A 17335-nucleotide genomic window follows, 5' to 3' on the forward strand; every position below is an offset into this window, starting at 1 on the left:
CACCATGGTCGCTGTCAGAGGCTGGATGAGATCATTGTCCTCAGACACCTTGGGATGAGCTGTCAATCAGTCACACAGTGGGGACAGCGCTGAGCCAGCCCTGACTGCCTGAGCAATCACAAATCCCTCCTGGGGGGAGCCCTAAAAAGGCCCAGGGGCTTAAAAACACAGAGCACAAGGTCAGCCCCTGGTATGGACCCTGCCTTCTCCTGGGGTTTGGGTCTCACCCACACTGGAACCCCAGGAACTTAGAGCCATATGCGTGTCCTTCTAGAGCTTCTGTCTTTCTGTCTCTCTCTTTCCTCTCCTTCTAATGCTCTTTCTATGGAACATTTTTGGGTACCTCAACAACCTAATTGTTTAAAGGTTTCTAGGTTCGATGGGCCAAGTTAATGAAGTTCCTGCTATGATAAGTGTTTTATGTTGAACTGGATGTGACATTGAATAATTTTCCAAAGTTTCTTGGATTTTTGTACTTTGCCAGTAAAATTTTGTGTCATTTTGACCTCTTGAGAATATCTGGTTGATGTTTCTTCTTGTGAAATACAAAGCTGTGTTTCGTGTCAGGTACATACAGGCAACGTGTGTATTTGTGATTGTGATATGTGTGGAGGCCGACAATGGGACAGTTGCGAATTTTAATAATAACTGAGGAAAGTAAAGCAGGGAAGAAGGCCTTTGAACCTCTCTTTTCTTTGCAATTAACCTTGGTTGATTTAGGAGCATTTGAATTAAAGCGTTAAGTATGTTGCTTTTTGCTTGTAGTCAGGCCTTAAAGAGTGCTGCAAAAATAACCCTTTTGAAGTATAATTTTAGAATATTGCTTGTATCCTTGAAACTAGAGTTTTGGAATCTATATAAAGGAAATATGCTTATCTCACACCTTAACAAAACAGAGAAAAACAGCGTGAGAATGGAAGATGAATATCATCTCAAGGACTTCTAATTTTGACCAAGGGAAGCTGGAAATCACTGTTATGAGATTTATAGTCATTGTAATTAAAAAGGTGGAGCCACATCTGGGGAGCTGGACTTCACCAGATGGGATTCGTCTTCATTCTTGTGGAAACCAGGACCAGTATTTTGGAAACTACTACTACTGTCTGGGGGCTACTCTTTTTTGGGATGCATCCTGAGAAAAACTAAGTCACAATAGTGTATAGAATTGTGATGTAAAAATTGGAAAATAGAAACTGCTGATGAGTAAAAATTGGAATAGAAACTGCTGAGAAAGCTTATGAGTACCCCTATAAATACCTGTGAGCCCCAACTATTGGCGTGCACTTGGAGGGAAACTGCCCCCACTGTACCCAGCGCTGTGTTGCTCCTTCTTTTACCATAATTATTAATAAATTGATTGCTGCTTGAATATTGGCATAGTCAAGCTTCTTATTTATAACAGATTTGGTGCATTGGCTGGGAATTTCCAAATCCACTGAGGGAGACTCCTGATCTCAGGGAGGCGCCCCACCTTGGAGGCTTCTGCCTCAGGTGGCCCTGAGTGACTGGGGAATCTCTCAGGGAAGAGGAAATCCTTAAGGTAATTTATGAGCAAAGAATGTTGAGCTCCTGGAGTAGACTGCAGTAAATTCAACTGTAATAACTCGTGTACGAAGACCCAGGCAAGAAAAGGAGGCTGTAAGTATCGCTTGGTTAGGTGGGATAAGAACGGGTGTAGGTGTGTAAGAGTGTGAGTGGTGTGAGACGTGACCCAGTCACAAAGCGATCGTGGAGTTCTTCTAACCTCGGTTTCGTCTCCCTGTGAGGGGAATGGCAGGTGAAGGAACGAAGCGAGTGAAGTAGGATTTCCTGTATATAAAAGGTTGAGGGTGAAAAGAAATAATAGTTAAGTGGGATTTATTTTTCTTAGGAATTGGAGGCGGGTAGCGGTAATGGTAGAAGGGACTTTTTATCAGAAAAATCCTTGACAAAAAGGGACCAAGGTCTGAACAAGTGTGGTTGAGGCGAGTGAGGGAACACCTGTTAGGATAAAATGGGTAAATGCCAGAGCAAAAACCCAAGAGTTGGTATACACCGGCAAGAAAATAGAGGTACTGAAGGTAGTGGAAAAAGAGGGAGCATTTTACCAGAGATACCCCAGGACAGCCCCCTTGGGGTAATGTTAAAATTGTGGAATAAATGTGAAACCAGGAGAGGAAAAAGCAAAGAGAATATAATACAGTATTGTATGGTAGAATGGACTAAGGAAATGATGTGACCTGATAATTTATATTGGCCAAATGTACGGGTCATCTGAAGGGTGGATCTGTCAGGCCTTGAATGCCTGTGTAAATAAAAAGGACCTTATTAACCAAGAAGAAAGCGATAATGCAGCTTTATGGCACGGGTCCTGGCCTACTCCCCTGTACGCATTAAAAACCAAAAAGGAAAAGAATCAGTGGGACCCCTTAGATAACCTTCAGCCCCCTTCTCTACCACAGCCAGCTGCTCTGCCAGAGGTGCCTCATCCAGTACCCAATCCACTCCTTGCACCTAATCCTGCACCCTTTGCACCTAATCCTGCACCCTTTGCACCTACTTCTGCACCCCTTGCACCTAATCCTGCACCCCTTGCACCTAATCCTGCACCCTTTGAACCTAATCCTGCACCCCTTGCACCACAAGCTCCGATGGCTCCATTCCCGGTACCAGATTCACCACCAGCACACAGAACTAGGAGCCAGGAAAAGGCACGAGCAGAAAGCAGTGGGGATAGCAATAAAGAAGGGAAGGGGGGCACTTGTACCCATTAAGGGAAGTACCATTAGTAGGAAATCAAGGGAGACCAGTCATTGGGTATGTGTCAGCCCCCCTGAACACTGGGGATGTGAGAGCTTTTTAAAAAAAAGGGGAGGGTTACTTGAAGATCTGCTGGGGGTGTCTGAAAGGTTAGATCAGTTCCTAGGACCCAGCATTTACACCTGGAGCTAGACTCCACCAGATGGGATTCGTCTTTATTCTTGTGGAAACCAGGACCAGTATTTTGGAAACTACTACTACCATCTGGGGGTTACTCCTTTTTGGGATGCATCCTGAGAAAAACTAAATCACAATAGTGTATAGAATTGTGATGTAAAAACTGGAAAATAAAAGCTGCTGATGAGTAAAAATTGGAATAGAAACTGCTGAGAAAGCTTATGAGTACCCCTGTAAATACCTGTAAGCCCCAGCTATCGCTGTGCAGTTGGAGGGAAAATTTCCCCTGCTGTACCCAGGACTGTGTTGCTCATAGTTTACCATATTAATTAATAAATTGATTGCTACTTGAATATTGGCATAGTCAAACTTCTTATTTGCAACAAAAGGCTGCCCAGGGAGTGCTGAGAGCAGATCCTTGAGGCCAGGAGTGCAGGGAGCCCAAGGCTCTGGGCAGGGAACTGCAATGCTGAGCAAGGCCTGGCTTGGCTGCAGGAAGCAGAAAGGCCAAGCCCTGAGCCCAGCCTGGGCCAGCAGGGCCTGTCCCTCACGGCTGGCTCGGGGCTCTCTGTGGGGCAGGGGGATGTGAGGGGCAGCAAGGACAAACGCCATCCACCTGCAGCCCCTGCCAGCCTCCCCAGGAGGCCGAGGGAGAACCAAAGTGCAGCCCCTGCCAGGAAAGTTCCTCCTGTGGGGCCTCCGGAGGCGCTGCCCGAGCCCAGGGCACAAAGGCCTGGGTGCCTGTGGCCCTGCCAGCCCTGCCCAGCCCTTGGCCATCTGTCCTGCAGGCTGTGCCCCCTGGGCGTGCTGCTCCTCTGCCCTGGCTGGCTGCACTCGCCCATCTCGCTGTGCCCCAGCATTTCTCACCCAGCGTTTCTGGGCCCTCCCTGGGCTCCCTGCACCCAGCGCTGCCGGCTCCTGGCACACAGAGCCCGGCCATGACCCAGCCTCACGCTGGGACACCTCCAGCACCAACATTCTGCCCTGGGAGGGACTTTTCTTTCTCCTCAGCTCCAGGCTGAGCCTTCCAAGGTGAACTTGGGGGAGGTTTCCTGCAATTCCCACTGCCAAGGAAAGCTCTGTCTCCTGCTGGTCACAAACAGAGAAGGGCTGGAGGGAGATGTGGTGGTCAGAGGCTGTTTGGGGCACAGTGACCATGAAATTATTGAGTTTTTAAACATTCTGTGAAGGGAGGACATCAACAAGTCTTCTGCAATGGACTTCTAAGAGGAGAGTTTGGCCTATTTGCAGATTTGGCAAGTGCCAGATCAGGTAATGATTTATTAAAGGGAATCAGCACCTAAAACAAAGGATACCAGGAAGGATGGATACCCTTCAAGAAAGAAATTCTGAAGAAGCAGCAACAGCCTGTCCCTCTGTGCCCAAAAGAGACCTAGGAAGGAAAACAACTGGTCTGGCAAGGCATGAAGGTTTTTCCAGGAACTCAGGGGAAAAATTAGAGTGCATGACCTTTGGACAGAGGGGCAGGAAACTCAGGACATGTTTAAGAATATTGTTAGGTCATGCAGAAAGAAAATTAGAGAGGTGAAAGCTCAATTAGGATTTAACCTGGCCACTTCTTTGAAGGATAATAAACATGATTTAATAAATAAATTAATGGCAAAAGGAGTGGAAAGGAGAACCTCCATTCCTTATTGGGGGGGATATGGTTCCTCAAAGACAAGAAAAAGGCTGAGGTACTTAAATTCTTCTTGGCTTCACTTTTCAAGAGGAAGTCAAGTTGTCTTGACTTACCTGAGCTGGCAGATGGGCACAGGGAGCAGAACAGCCCCCCTGTAATCCAGGAGGAAGCAGCTGGTGACCTGCTGAGGCACTCCAATGCTCACAGGTGTCTCTGGGATCAGATGGGATCCATCCCAGGGGAATGAGGGAGCTGGTGGACGAGCTCCCCAAGCTGCTCTCCATCATTTACTATCAGTCCTGGCTCAGCAGGGAGGTCCCAGAGGACTGGAGGTGCCAATGTGAGCCCATCCCTAAGAAGGGCTGGAAAGAGGAGCTGGGGAACTCCAGGCCTGTCAGCCTGACCTGGGTGCCTGGCAAGGTTATGGAGCAGATCACCCTGAGTGCCATCCCAGGGCACCCACAGGATGGCCGAGGGATCAGAGCCAGCCAGCGTGGATTTCAATATCTGCATTGATGATCTGCATGAGGGGACTGAGTCCAGCATCAGCAAATCTGCAGATTACACCAAGCTGGGTGTGAGTGTGGATATGCTGGAGGGTAGGAGGGCTCTGCAGAGGGACCTGGACAGGCTGGATCCAGGGGCCAAATCCAACAAGGTGAGGTTGAACAAGACCAAGGGCTGAGTCCTGCACTTTGGCCACAACAATCCCTGCAGTGCCACAGGCTGGGGACAGAGTGGCTGGACAGTGACCAGGCAGAAAGGGACCTGGGGGCACTGATGGACAGCAGGCTGGACATGAGCCAGCAGTGTGCCCAGGTGGGCAAGAAGGCCCGTGGCTCCAGGCCTGGATCAGGAATGGTGTGGCCAGCAGGAGCCAAGCAGCTGTGTCGCCCCTAATTTGCCCCCAGCTCTGCACACAGACATTGCTGCTGCAGCTCCATAGAAGGCAACAAAACAGGGATCTCCAGTGGAAACTCTGCTGGGAGATCCTTTAGTTCATTTAAAGACACTGAGAGCACAGCTCCTCACTGACACAGTCTGTGGCCACAGTAAAGGTGGAGAGAAACAAAATGAGAAATGGCAGAAACAGTGGCATTTCTTTGTGGACAATATTAAGAAACTAAAACAAAGGAATGAAAAGAACAAACCATCAAACCCAAGTACTATCAAAGATGACTTTTATTACAAGTGACTTCCAGAAACTAGCAAGCAGCTTGATGTTTGTGAAACCATCCAGTTATCAGTGTCCGCACTGCAGCCTTGAGCTCCTGGTTCCTCAGGCTGTAGATGAGGGGGTTCAGGGCTGGAGGCACCACCGAGTACAGAACTGACAGGGCCAGATCCAGGGATGGGGAGGAGATGGAGGGGGGCTTCAGGTGAGCAAACATGATAGTGCTCAGGAACAGGGAGACCACGGCCAGGTGAGTGAGGCAGGTGGAAAAGGCTTTGTGCCGTCCCTGCTCAGAGGGGATCCTCAGCACGGCCCTGAAGATCTGCACATAGGAGAAAACAATGAACACAAAACAGCCAAAAGCTATACAGACAGTGAAAATAGAAACCTTAAGTTCTCTGAGGTAGGATTTGGAGCAGGAGAGCTTGAGGATCTGTGGGATTTCACAGAAGAACTGGCCCAGGACATTGCCATGGCACAGGGGCAGGGAAAATGTATTGGCTGTGTGCAGCAGAGCATTGAGAAAGGCACTGGCCCAGGCAGCTGCTGCCATGTGGGCACAAGCTCTGCTGCCCAGGAGGGTCCCGTAGTGCAGGGGTTTGCAGATGGACACATAGCGGTCGTAGCACATGATGGTCAGGAGGGAAAACTCTGCTGACATGAAAAAGGCAAACAAAAACACCTGTGCAGCACATCCTGAGTAGGAGATGGTTCTGGTGTCCCAGAGGGAATTGTGCATGGCTTTGGGGACAGTGGTGCAGATGGAGCCCAGGTCGCTGAGGGCCAGGTTGAGCAGGAAGAAGAACATGGGCGTGTGCAGGTGGTGGCCGCAGGCTACGGCGCTGATGATGAGGCCGTTGCCCAGGAGGGCAGCCAGGGAGATGCCCAGCAAGAGGCAGAAGTGCAGGAGCTGCAGCTGCCGCGTGTCTGCCAGTGCCAGCAGGAGGAAGTGGCTGATGGAGCTGCTGTTGGACATTTCTTCACTCTGGGCATGGTGGACTGTTGAAAGAAGACATTGACAAAGTGCGGCCAATTTCTTTGAGTCAATCCTATGTATTTTATGTGGAATCTCAGCAAAATCACTTCTCTTCCTGTGAGTGAAATTTTGCTAGACTATTTTTGATTTTGAGTTTGTGCTTCTGAGGCCCTGCCTCATCTTTACCAATTCTCACAGCCTGAACACTGGGGAGACCCGAGGGAAAACAGATCTCTCTGTGCCCCAATGCAGTTGATGCTAGTCCCAACACAGGAGCCCTTTGAATATTACAATTCCTCTGTTTCATGTTGCCAGAGCTTAAAAATTTCTTGAAAAATAAAGTAGACATTCTGAACTCTACGGTTTAAAAATAATTTTCTCCAAACCCTTTTCTCTTTCCCTGTGCAGCTGGACAGGAAGGAATACAAAGGGTTGGTCTGGTTCTCTGGAGTTGAGGCTACTGGGCACTCTCTATCCAAGCCTTGCTCCTGCCAGTGCTGCCAGAGCCCAGCCCAGCCCTGGGGACTCAGCTCTGCCCTGCAGACCCCTCCCAGCACAGGGCACTGCCCAGGGCCATCTCCCTGGCAGCAGGGCCTTAAGGGCAGGGAAGGCAAACAGAGATGCTGCAAGCCAAGGTGCTGCTGCTGCTGTCTGTAGGGAGAGGAGTCTGAGGAGGCACTTTCTGAGGGAGATGTGAGGCACATCTGCTGCTGCCCAGGGTGACAGTGCAGGAGTCTCAGTGACACAGCCAAAGCTGACAGCCCCTTTCCCTTCCCATTAAGAGAAAGGAGAGAGCGGCCCTGGCCATTCAGCACCATCTCCACAGCAGGAGGAATCTGACCTGATGGGGGTCGCTCCTTCCACCTCCAACTTCTCCCCTGCACTGTCCATGTGGAGCTGCCAGGCAGGCTGAGAGCTGCCCCTGGCAGGTGGCACATGCCCGGGGCTGGCCAGGAGCCCTGAGGGCTGCAGGACCTGCTCTGCAGGACAGCCCTGGGCAGCCCTGGCTGCAGTCCCAGCTTCACCCCCTGCAGCCATCCCTGGCAGCAGGAGCCGTCCTGCCCTGTCCCTCTGACGGTGCCCAGGGCAGCCCTGCTCTGCAGCACATCCTCCCCCAAAGCAGAAACAGCAGCAGAGCCATCCTTACAGTCACATCAGTCCTGTCCTGGGTCAGCTTCAGGAGATCCCTGTAGCCAGAGACTGACTGTGTCAGAAGTGGTGAAGATGTCTCCAAGAATGAGCTCAGAATTGTCCTTCCAGCTGTTTTGAGCCTCTGTCTGCTTCACTGCTCTCAGGTACCTGCAGGCAGTGCCCTCAGCCCTGCTGGGCTGGGAGAGGAGCTGCTCCTCAGGAGAAATGTCTTTTTGAAGCTCTTCTTGTTTTCCCACGAGCTGTCTCTGTGCCAGGAGCCTGGCCCAGCTCAGCAGCACAGACACAGCACAAGGACTTCAATGACCCTCTCTAGTTATTTGGTGTTGTTTACATCAGACTCAGTCCCTGAGAGAGTCTTCAAAAAACTTCTCAACAACTCAAAGTTAAATTTAAAGTCCAAAGTTTCATTAAGTTTAATAAGTCACTCTGAGAAAGTGTCCCCTGGTTCCAGGTAGAGCAGAACACTGGAGGCAGTGATGCCAGCTGGGGACAAACAAGGCAACGGTGTCTCTGGTGCTGAGCAAAGCTGGATGTGTTTCAGGAATGCAAAGGGCCAAGGCCTGAGCCCCAGCCCCTGGCCAGGCAGATCCTGTCCCTCCCTCCTTGCTCAGGGCTCTTCCCGGGATGGGCACTGGCATGTGGGGATGTGCAGTGCCAAGGGCAGGAGTATGGGGCGGCCCCTGCCAGGCTGCTGAGCAGGGACAAGGAGGCCATGAGGCCCCAGGCCTGCAAGGGTCACTTGTCTCCTGCTCCTGGCTCAGGCCCAGGCCCAGCAGCCATGGCCAAAGTGCTGCCCAAGTTGGCTCTGTCAGGGCCTGGCAGCTGCTGCCCATGCCTGTGCCCTGTGCAGCCCAGGCTGTGCTACGGTGTCCCTGCCCTGCGCCTCTGTCCCTGCAGGCTGTGCTCATCCCCCGGCTGCCCCACCTGGCTGGCCCCTTCCTTTGCTGACAGCTCTGCCTCCTGCCTGCCTCTGCCTGCCCACACAAAGCCTTGGGCTGATACCAAAAGGGTTCATTCCATTATTACCCTGCCTGTGAACTTTCAGCACAAGAAGAAGACATCTGGCTCAAGGGTGCAGTAAAAGAAAAAAGGACTGAATCTGGAACTTGGGGTGGGTTTTATAGAAATGGGTAAATTGTAATTTGCATTTAGCAAATGTGTAAAAGCAACACACTGGTATAATTACGTCCTCATAAGGATAGGACTTGTTTAATGTTGGACCTTAGGCCAGAATAAATTATGCCCTTTTAAACACCAAATTAATGGTATGGTGTCTTATTCTGATATTTTGGACATTTGTTGACAGCAGGGGCTGACAGAACCAAGGACCCAGCTGTGACACTGTGGAATCTCAAGGAACAAAGGGTCCATTGTGACACAGTGGAACCCCATGGAACCAAAAGTCCATTGTACCAGGGCAAGGCCTCATGGAACCAAGGAGACCATTGCTGGCAGTGTGGAAGTTCATGGAGCCATGGGGTCATTGTGACACACTATGGGGCTGCATGGAATCAATGGTCCATTGGGACACTGCAGAACCTTCTGGAATCAAGAGGATCATGGTATGCTCTGGAACCTCATGGAACAGAGGATCCATGGTGACACTGCAGTGCTCAGACCATTGGTGACAGTGTGAGAGCTCCTGGAACCAAAAGTCCATTGTGACACAGCAAGGCCTCCTGGAACCAAGGGTCCGTTGTGGCTCTGCAGGGCTTCCCAGAACCAAGGAGACCATTTGGACACTGTGGGGCCTCATGGAACCACCTGGCACTGTGACACAGTGGGGCCACATGGAGCCAAGGGGCCACTGAGACCCTGAGGAACCTCTTGGAACCAAAGGTCCATTGTTCCACTGTGGGGCCCTGTGGAACCAATGGGACCATGGTGACACCGTGGTGCTCCATGGAACCAAGGGGCCATTCTGGTTCTGCTTTGTCTCGTGGAGCCAAGGGGCCACTAGGACCCTGCAGGGCCTGGTGGAACTAAGGCAGCCTTGTGACACTGCGGGGCCCTTGGAACCAAGGCTCCATTGGGAGATTGCAGGGCCTGATGGAACCATGGAGACCATTATGGCCCTTCAGAACCCACTGGAACCAAGGGGCCACTGTGACACTGCAGGGCCTCCTGGAATCAAGGGGACCCCAGTGACACTGTGGGGCTCCATGAGACAAAGGGGGCATTGTGACACGATGGAACCAAGGAGACCATTGCGCTGCTATGGGACATCATGGAACCAAGGAGGCCATTGTGACACAGCAAGGCCTCATGGAACCATGGAGACCATCATGGACCTTCAGAACCCACTGGAACCAAGGGGCCGTTGTTATACTGCAGGGCCTTGTGGAATCAAGGGGACCCCAGTGACACTGTGGGGTTCCATGGGACAGAGGGGCCATTCTGACACCATGGAACCAAGGAGGCCATTGTGACACATGGGGCCTCGTGGAACCAAAGGAGCATTGTGACACAGCAAAGCCTCATGGAAACAAGGGCACAATAGTGACAATGTGGGGCTCCATGGGACAAAGGGGCCATTGTGACACCGTGGAACCAAGGAGGCCATTGCTCTGCTTTGGGACATCATGGAACCAAGGAGGCCATTGTGACACAGCAAGGCCTCGTGGAACCATGGAGACCATTATGACACATGGGGCCTCGTGGAACCAAAGGACCATTGTGACATTGCAAGTCCTTATGGAACCAAGGGCACCACAGAGACACAGTGGGGCTGTGAGTGACCAAGGAGAGATTCTTATAGTGCAGAATCAATGAGACCATTGTGACACTCTGGGGCATCATGGAACCACAGGTGACATTGTGACACCACACAGCCTCATGAAACCATGGAGGCCATTTTAACACTTTGAGGCCTTGTGAAACCAAAGGGCCATTGTGGCACTTTGTGTCCCCATGGAACCAAGGAGTCCATTGTGACACTATGAGGCCCTGTTGGGCCAAAGGGCAATTGTGGCACTGTGTGGCACCAGGGAACCAAGGGACCATTGTGACACTGCAGGGCCCCATGGAACTAAGGATTCATGGATCAATGTGGGACTCATGGAACCAAAGGTCCATTGTGACATTGCAAGGCCTCATGGAACTAAGGGGGGACAATTGTGACACTGTGGGGCCCCATGGAAGCAAGGGGCTGGTGTGACACAGCTGGGCCTCATGCAGCCAAGGGGCCACTGTGATCCTGAGGAGCCCAAAAGAACCCAGGGGCCATTTTGACACTCTGCAGCTGTGGAGACCCTGAGAGGCATTCCCTGGGTTAGGGAGACACAAGAAGCTTCCCTCAAAAGCTGTTTGACCCCATTGGCTCCTTCCCCTTGTCCTATGTCCCTCAGCCACTCCCTCCATATTCCCCCCTTGGCCCCCATCTTTGTACTGCCCCAATGGCACTGATCAGCCCCCACCTCTGGAGATACAGGAACCTGGACTCCCCCCAGGAGTCCTGCCTTGTGACCCTGAACATCTCACCGCACGGCTGAATTAAACATCTGTGGATGCCATGCAAAGGCCATTTTTGCTTCCCTACCCTGGCCTTTATTAGCAGCTATTTCAGCTGCAACCATGGTCCATTATGGCAGTGTGGACCCAAGGAGACCATGGTGACACTATAGGAAATCATGGATCCAAGGGGCCATTGTGACACTGAAGAACTTCATGGAACCCAGGGTCCATTGTGACACAGCAGGGCATCATTGGAACAAAGGAACCATTGCTGACAGTACAGAAACTCATGGATCCAAGGGGCCGTGGTGACACAGCAGGGCCACAAGGAACCCAGGAGACCAGTGACATTTAGGGACCTCATGGAACCAGGGTCCATTATGACACTGCAGAAACAAGGAGACCATTGTTGGTGCTATGGAAGCTCATGGAACCAAGCAGCCATTGTGACACTCCAGGGCCTCGTTGAACCAGGCAGAGCATTGTGACACCACAGAACCTCATGGCACTAAGGGTTTATTGGGACACAGCAGGGCCCATGGAGCCAATTGTCCATTGTGACAATGTGGATCTGAAGAGACCATGGTGACACCATGGCAGCTCATGGAGCCATGGAGCCATTGTGACACAGCAAGGCCTCATGGAACCAAGGAGACCATTGTGACATCATGGAACCTCGTGGAACCAAGGGTCCATTGTCACAGTCCAGCACCAAGGAGACCATTGGGACAAGTACAGAACCTCACAGGACCAAGATTCCATTGTGATACAGTGGGGTTTAATGGATCCAAGGAACCACTGTGACACAGCAGGGACAGATGGAACCAATGGTCCATAGAGATACTGCAGATCCAAGGAGATCATGGTGATGCTGTGGAACCTCGTGGAACCAAGGGGTCGTTGTGACACTGTGGGGCCCCATGGAACCAAATATTCATGGTGACACAGCAGGGCTGCTTGTGACCAATTGTCCATTGTGACACTGCAGATCCAAGAGACCAGGGTGACACTCTGGCAGTTCATGGAACCAAGGGGCTGTTGTGACACACAAAGGCCTCGTGGAACCAAGGAGAGCATTGTGGCACTGCAGAACCAAGGAGGCCATTTTGACAGTACAGAACCCAAGGGAACCAAGGGTCCATTGTTATACAGCAGGGCCTCATGGAACCAAGGGGCCCCTGTGAAACTGTGGGGCATAATGGAGTCAAGGACACCACTGATACTGAAATCTGCTGGATACAAACTTCTGAACTGAGTTTTGAGTATTTGAAAGCAGGTATTCTTTATTACAGCATGGTGGTCACTTGGGCCATCCTTCCTCCATTCAGGTGCACTGAGCCTCAAATGCCCAGAGTTTTTATCACACACACTGATTATGTATCCATTAGTTATCCCCACTTCATTTAAGTTTCTTTGACATAGTTGCATCCCTTATCACAAATCCTTACATGGTTCTTTGGGTTTTGTCTGCAACATCCAGTGTCCTTTTTAGGTGGCTGTTCTTTGACCCCCCCTTTTGAGTAAGGGCAGTATTATTGTTCTGCATAACTTCTGTTTTGTCAGCCTTGCCGAGCTGAGCTGGCATCCTGCTTGCATTTTGTGTGACTTCTGTTTGCCAGAGGTACATCCTTAATCAGTTTCTCCAAGGCTGTGCTGTTCTGTTCTGCTGTCCTTGACAAGAGTAAATGTTGTTCTCTTCTCCTGTCCTTGTCTCAGTGCTCACCCCGCATGAGGCGTCTGCAACCCCCCAACCCATGGGCCTGGGGTGGGCAGGTGTTCCTGGGGAACAGGGATGGGACAGCTGGGCTGGACTGACCCAAGGGATGTTCCACTCCATATCACACCATGATCAGCAATCCACTGAGAGAAGATGGGGGACAACGAGGGTAGGGGATTCATTTCTTTTTTGAGACATTTTTCTTTCAAAACAGCACCTACACATACAGAATCCTCTCCTGCCACAAGGTGGTCAAACATTTTCTGCTGATAGGAAATTTCCTGTGGATTTGCTTTACTTCTGTTTATGGCCTTTTTATTTTATGGTTTGTTTTTTTGTGGGGTTTTTGTGGTGTTGTGGGTGGGTCTTGCTTTGGTTTTTTTGGTTGGGTTTAGTTGGGTTTTTTTTGGTTGGGTTTGGGTTTTTCTCTATTAAACTGCCTTTCTTCTGATGCATAAGGTTTTTCTGCCCTTTCTTGTGGCTTGCTTGGCACCTGATGGCAAGACAAATTTACCCAACCCAGTCATCTTGCCCAATTATGTTTTGCAGTCACCATTAACCAGATGAGTTCAATCAGAGACTCCCTGCAACTTGGCAGCATCCACAAAGGAATTGAAAGTGCATTTCATGCCATTTTAGAGATAATAGAAATATTCCACAGTGGTGGTCAAGGGCTGGTGGCTGAGGGCTGTCACCAGGGCATGGCTGCCAAGAGGACTCTGTACCATGGATGACATTTGACCCTCATTGTTCAGCCAAATTCCCAGCCACCCCATGTTCCACTCCTTCAGCCCAGCTCTCTCTAGTCTGGCTCTGAGGAGAGCACAGCAGACCCTGTCACAGGCCTGGCTGAAGTCTGGGCACACAACATCCCCTTCTTTTCCCTCCCACGGGGGTTCTGCAGTCCCTGCCCTGTCCTGCCAGTGTCTGGAATGGCTGCAGGAGGATTTGCCACATCCCCTTCCCTGCTGAGCCTGACCAGGCTGTGGCTCTCCCAGTCCCCCTCCCTGCCCTGTTTGCAGACTGGTTCCATGTCTGCCCTTCCCAAGGGCCCAGGACCCTCTGGGATGACTCTGGCCTTTCCAAGGGGTCTGAGAGAGGTCCCACAGTGACACTGCCCAGCCTTCTCAACATTGCTGACACCAGAGGCCTTTTCCACATCCCTCAGTTCCAGGTCAGTGCCCAGAACACAGCAGAGCCCTGTCCAGGTCCTCGGGGTGGTTCAAAAGGGAGGCAGCTCTGATTTCTTCCCACAGACCCTCACTCTATCCAGTGTCTCTTTGTGCAGTCCATGGCTGCCCTGAGCATTTTTCCTGAAGACTCCCTGCTTGGGATATTTCTCTCTATGCAATCTTCACCACAACCCAGCAAAGAATTCAGGTGGTTTCCCACAGGACGTTACTCTCAGAGTGAAGTGGTCTCAAGGCACTGTTTGTGCCACTGGAATTGTGCCACCCCCAGGTGCTGCTGATGGTGTCTGTGCTCACTGGGGTTCATCTCCCCACACACACACGATGCACTGCTGAGATCTCCTCAGTACAGAGCAGACATGGCCAGCTGGCCTGGTCACTTGGTGTCCCTCCGTGCAGGGACAAACAACCTCCTGCAGGTGGGGAGAGGCCAGTGCTGGCAATGGTGGTTGCAGGGGCTGGTGTGGGACAATTGCCCTGGGGCACCTTCCCAAGCTGTCCCCAGAACAAAGACACAGCCCAGGCCCTGCTCTGCTGCTCCCTCAGGTCCATGCCAGGAGCTCTGGCTGTGCCAGGACACTGCTGTCAGTCCCCCTGCACACTCCCCTCTGCCCCAGGCACTGGGCTTTGCTGTGCCAGGGCATTCCTGGGGCACACTGCTGACAGCAGCTCTGGAGGAGAGCAAAGCCTCCCTGCCCTGCCTCAGGAGATGGCCTTGGCTGATGGAGCTGCTGTGCTGGAGCCCAGCTGTGTCCCAGCAGTGCCCATGGCCTGTCCCTGCCTGTGGCCACAGCAGGGACACGCAGCAGGACAGTGACCAAGCTGCCAGAGCACTCCGGCCTTACAGCCACAGCAGGGCTGGGAAGGAGAGGCTGGACCTGGGCAGGGCAGATGTGGGAAGAGCCAGGGCCATTGTCCCTGTCTGTGCTGCTGTGCTGGGAGTCTCTTCCTTCCACCTCTGCTCACAGGCACTGCCCCTGCAGGGACAGAGAAGGGCTCAGGAAGTATCCTGGACACACAGGTCAGGGTAACCACTTTTTTTTATTTAAATGCCAAGGGAAAAAGCCTCTTGCAAGTCTTTGTATTTCAAAAGAAAGATAGCTATTAATGTAGAAATGCTAAGAGAAATACTACAGCATTTTGTAAAAAACACAACAATGGACTTCTCTTGTGGAATTGCAAGGCCCCATGGAATCATGGAGACCATGGTGACACTGTGTGGCCCCATGGAACCAAAGGGCCACTGTGACCCTGCAGGGCCTCATGGAAGCACGGGGCCATTGTGACACTGCAGAAGCAAGGAGAACATTGTGACGCTGCAGGGCCTTGTGGAACCAAGGGGATATGGAACAGATCTGGCTGGTTTGGCCTCCCAGAGCCCACCTGACAGGTCCAGCTGATCCTGGCATGCTGATGGCTGCCTCTCATCAGCCCCTGGAGCACTGGGGCTCTGTGCTTTCCCTCCGATGGAAAAAGAACTATCCGTCTTTTCATTTGCTCACGGCCAAATTTGATACTCCCCCTGAAAAATTCCCTATATGCAAGGGTTTCTCCCAGACAAAAGCTGCCAGGACAGAGAGCTCTGGCTGGCCTTGGCCTCTGGTGGTCACCTCTTATCTCAAGGCAGTCCTGAGGAAAGTATTTGTACAGGTTGGACTACTGGAACATCAATGAGTCTCTCATCCTCTGAAAAACTCAGATGCTCTTCTGATCATATGTGTCTTTTTTCCTCATTGTGTATTATGCTTGAAATAATATTTTCAGCTACATAGCATTTCTTCTCACTCTACCAGTGTTATCTGACACAAAACACCTCCTCTACATATGGATCCAGGTCACCTGTATGAGCAAAAACAAGAAAGAATGCAGCAGGAATGATTTGTCTCGGCTCCCATCTGTCCCATCTTCGCTGGAGCTGGAGGTGCAGCCCCAGCACTTGGCAGGGCTCAAGGGCTCACAAGCTCAGCTCCCACACAGAGAACTTGCAGACCCTGGGCTGCTCTTCTTGGCCCCTGCACGCTCAGCCAGGCTGAGATGGACACTGATGGTTTCTGGGCCAGGCTCTCTGAGCCCAGCCCAGCTCCCTGCAAGCTCTCCCAGCTGCCCTGAGCTCTGGGCAGCACCAAGGGCCTCTCCCCAGCCCAGCCCAGCCAGCTCTGGCCCCACAGCTCTGCTCAGGCCAGGCTGCTCTGGGCACTGCCCCATGGCCTCAGCCCCTGGCAAGGGCATAGCAGCAGCTGCAGCTCCCACAGGACTCAGCCCCACCATGGGGGAACGTGCCTGGCCAAGGCAAAGGAGGCTCCCTGGGTGCCCTGCTCTCCTCTGCAGGAGATCCTGAGAGCTCTGCAGCCCCTGCTGCCATCCCATCTGCCCAGGGCAGCACAAGAGCCCCAGCCTTGGGGCCCTCCAGAGCTGCTCCTGCTCCAGGCCCAGGGCCCATCCCAAAGCTGGGGCAGCTACAAAGCTGTGCCCATTTCTATTCATTCCTGCTCTGATGGGGATGGATCCTCAGTACCTTGGAGGTTGGTGATGAATTTTAGTTTTCCAGAGGCCTGTTCTTCCTTGAGCTCTTCATTTGAGAATTCAGTGCGAAAGGCTCATTCCCATTTGTTCAAAACACCCAAAGAAGACAAGCTCATGGGAAGAATTCAAGTCTTCAATTCTTCTGTGGTTAATTAGAAAGATTTCAGAAGTGTATGCAAATGAACATATTAGATTGAAAACAATAAAGAGAGAATTATTTTGTGCTGTTTAGATCAGTTTAGTTTTCTTTTTTTTATATAGCTATCAGCAACCCCCAGTTGATATTGACCCCTAGCACCTCCTAATGCATTCTGAACAGATATGAAAATCAAGACCCTTCATGGCTGACAATCAATCAGACTTTGTCCCTACCCCCACCCTACCATTTCCCCCATCCAACCCCTGGAACTCCTATGGATCAGGAATGGTGTGGCCAGCAGGAGCAGGGCAGTGATTCTTCCCCTGCACTCGGCACTGGTGAGGCCACACCTCGAGTGCTGTGTCCAGTTCTGGGCCCCCAATTTAGGAAGGCCATGGAGGGGCTGGAGCATGTCCAGAGAAGGGCAACAAGGCTGGGGAGGGATCTAGAATA

General features: G+C 51.6%; 1 protein-coding gene across 1 annotated transcript; it reads right to left on the reverse strand.

The window, feature by feature from the left end:
* Positions 1 to 5722: 5722 nt before the first annotated feature.
* On the reverse strand, positions 5723 to 6726 carry LOC132334684 (olfactory receptor 14J1-like). The gene has a single exon (XM_059860775.1). It carries the CDS (start codon positions 6706 to 6708, stop codon positions 5764 to 5766), a length of 945 nt encoding a protein of 314 aa, XP_059716758.1. The 5' UTR covers positions 6709 to 6726; the 3' UTR covers positions 5723 to 5763.
* Between the last annotated feature and the right edge of the window lie 10609 nt (positions 6727 to 17335).

The sequence above is a fragment of the Haemorhous mexicanus genome, chromosome 16 (genome assembly GCF_027477595.1).
Source record: "Haemorhous mexicanus isolate bHaeMex1 chromosome 16, bHaeMex1.pri, whole genome shotgun sequence".
Taxonomy (NCBI): Eukaryota; Metazoa; Chordata; class Aves; order Passeriformes; family Fringillidae; genus Haemorhous; species Haemorhous mexicanus.

Bases quoted from the DNA above. Each gene is read 5' to 3' on its own strand.
- LOC132334684 (XM_059860775.1), bottom strand. From the start codon at position 6,708: ATGTCCAACAGCAGCTCCATCAGCCACTTCCTCCTGCTGGCACTGGCA.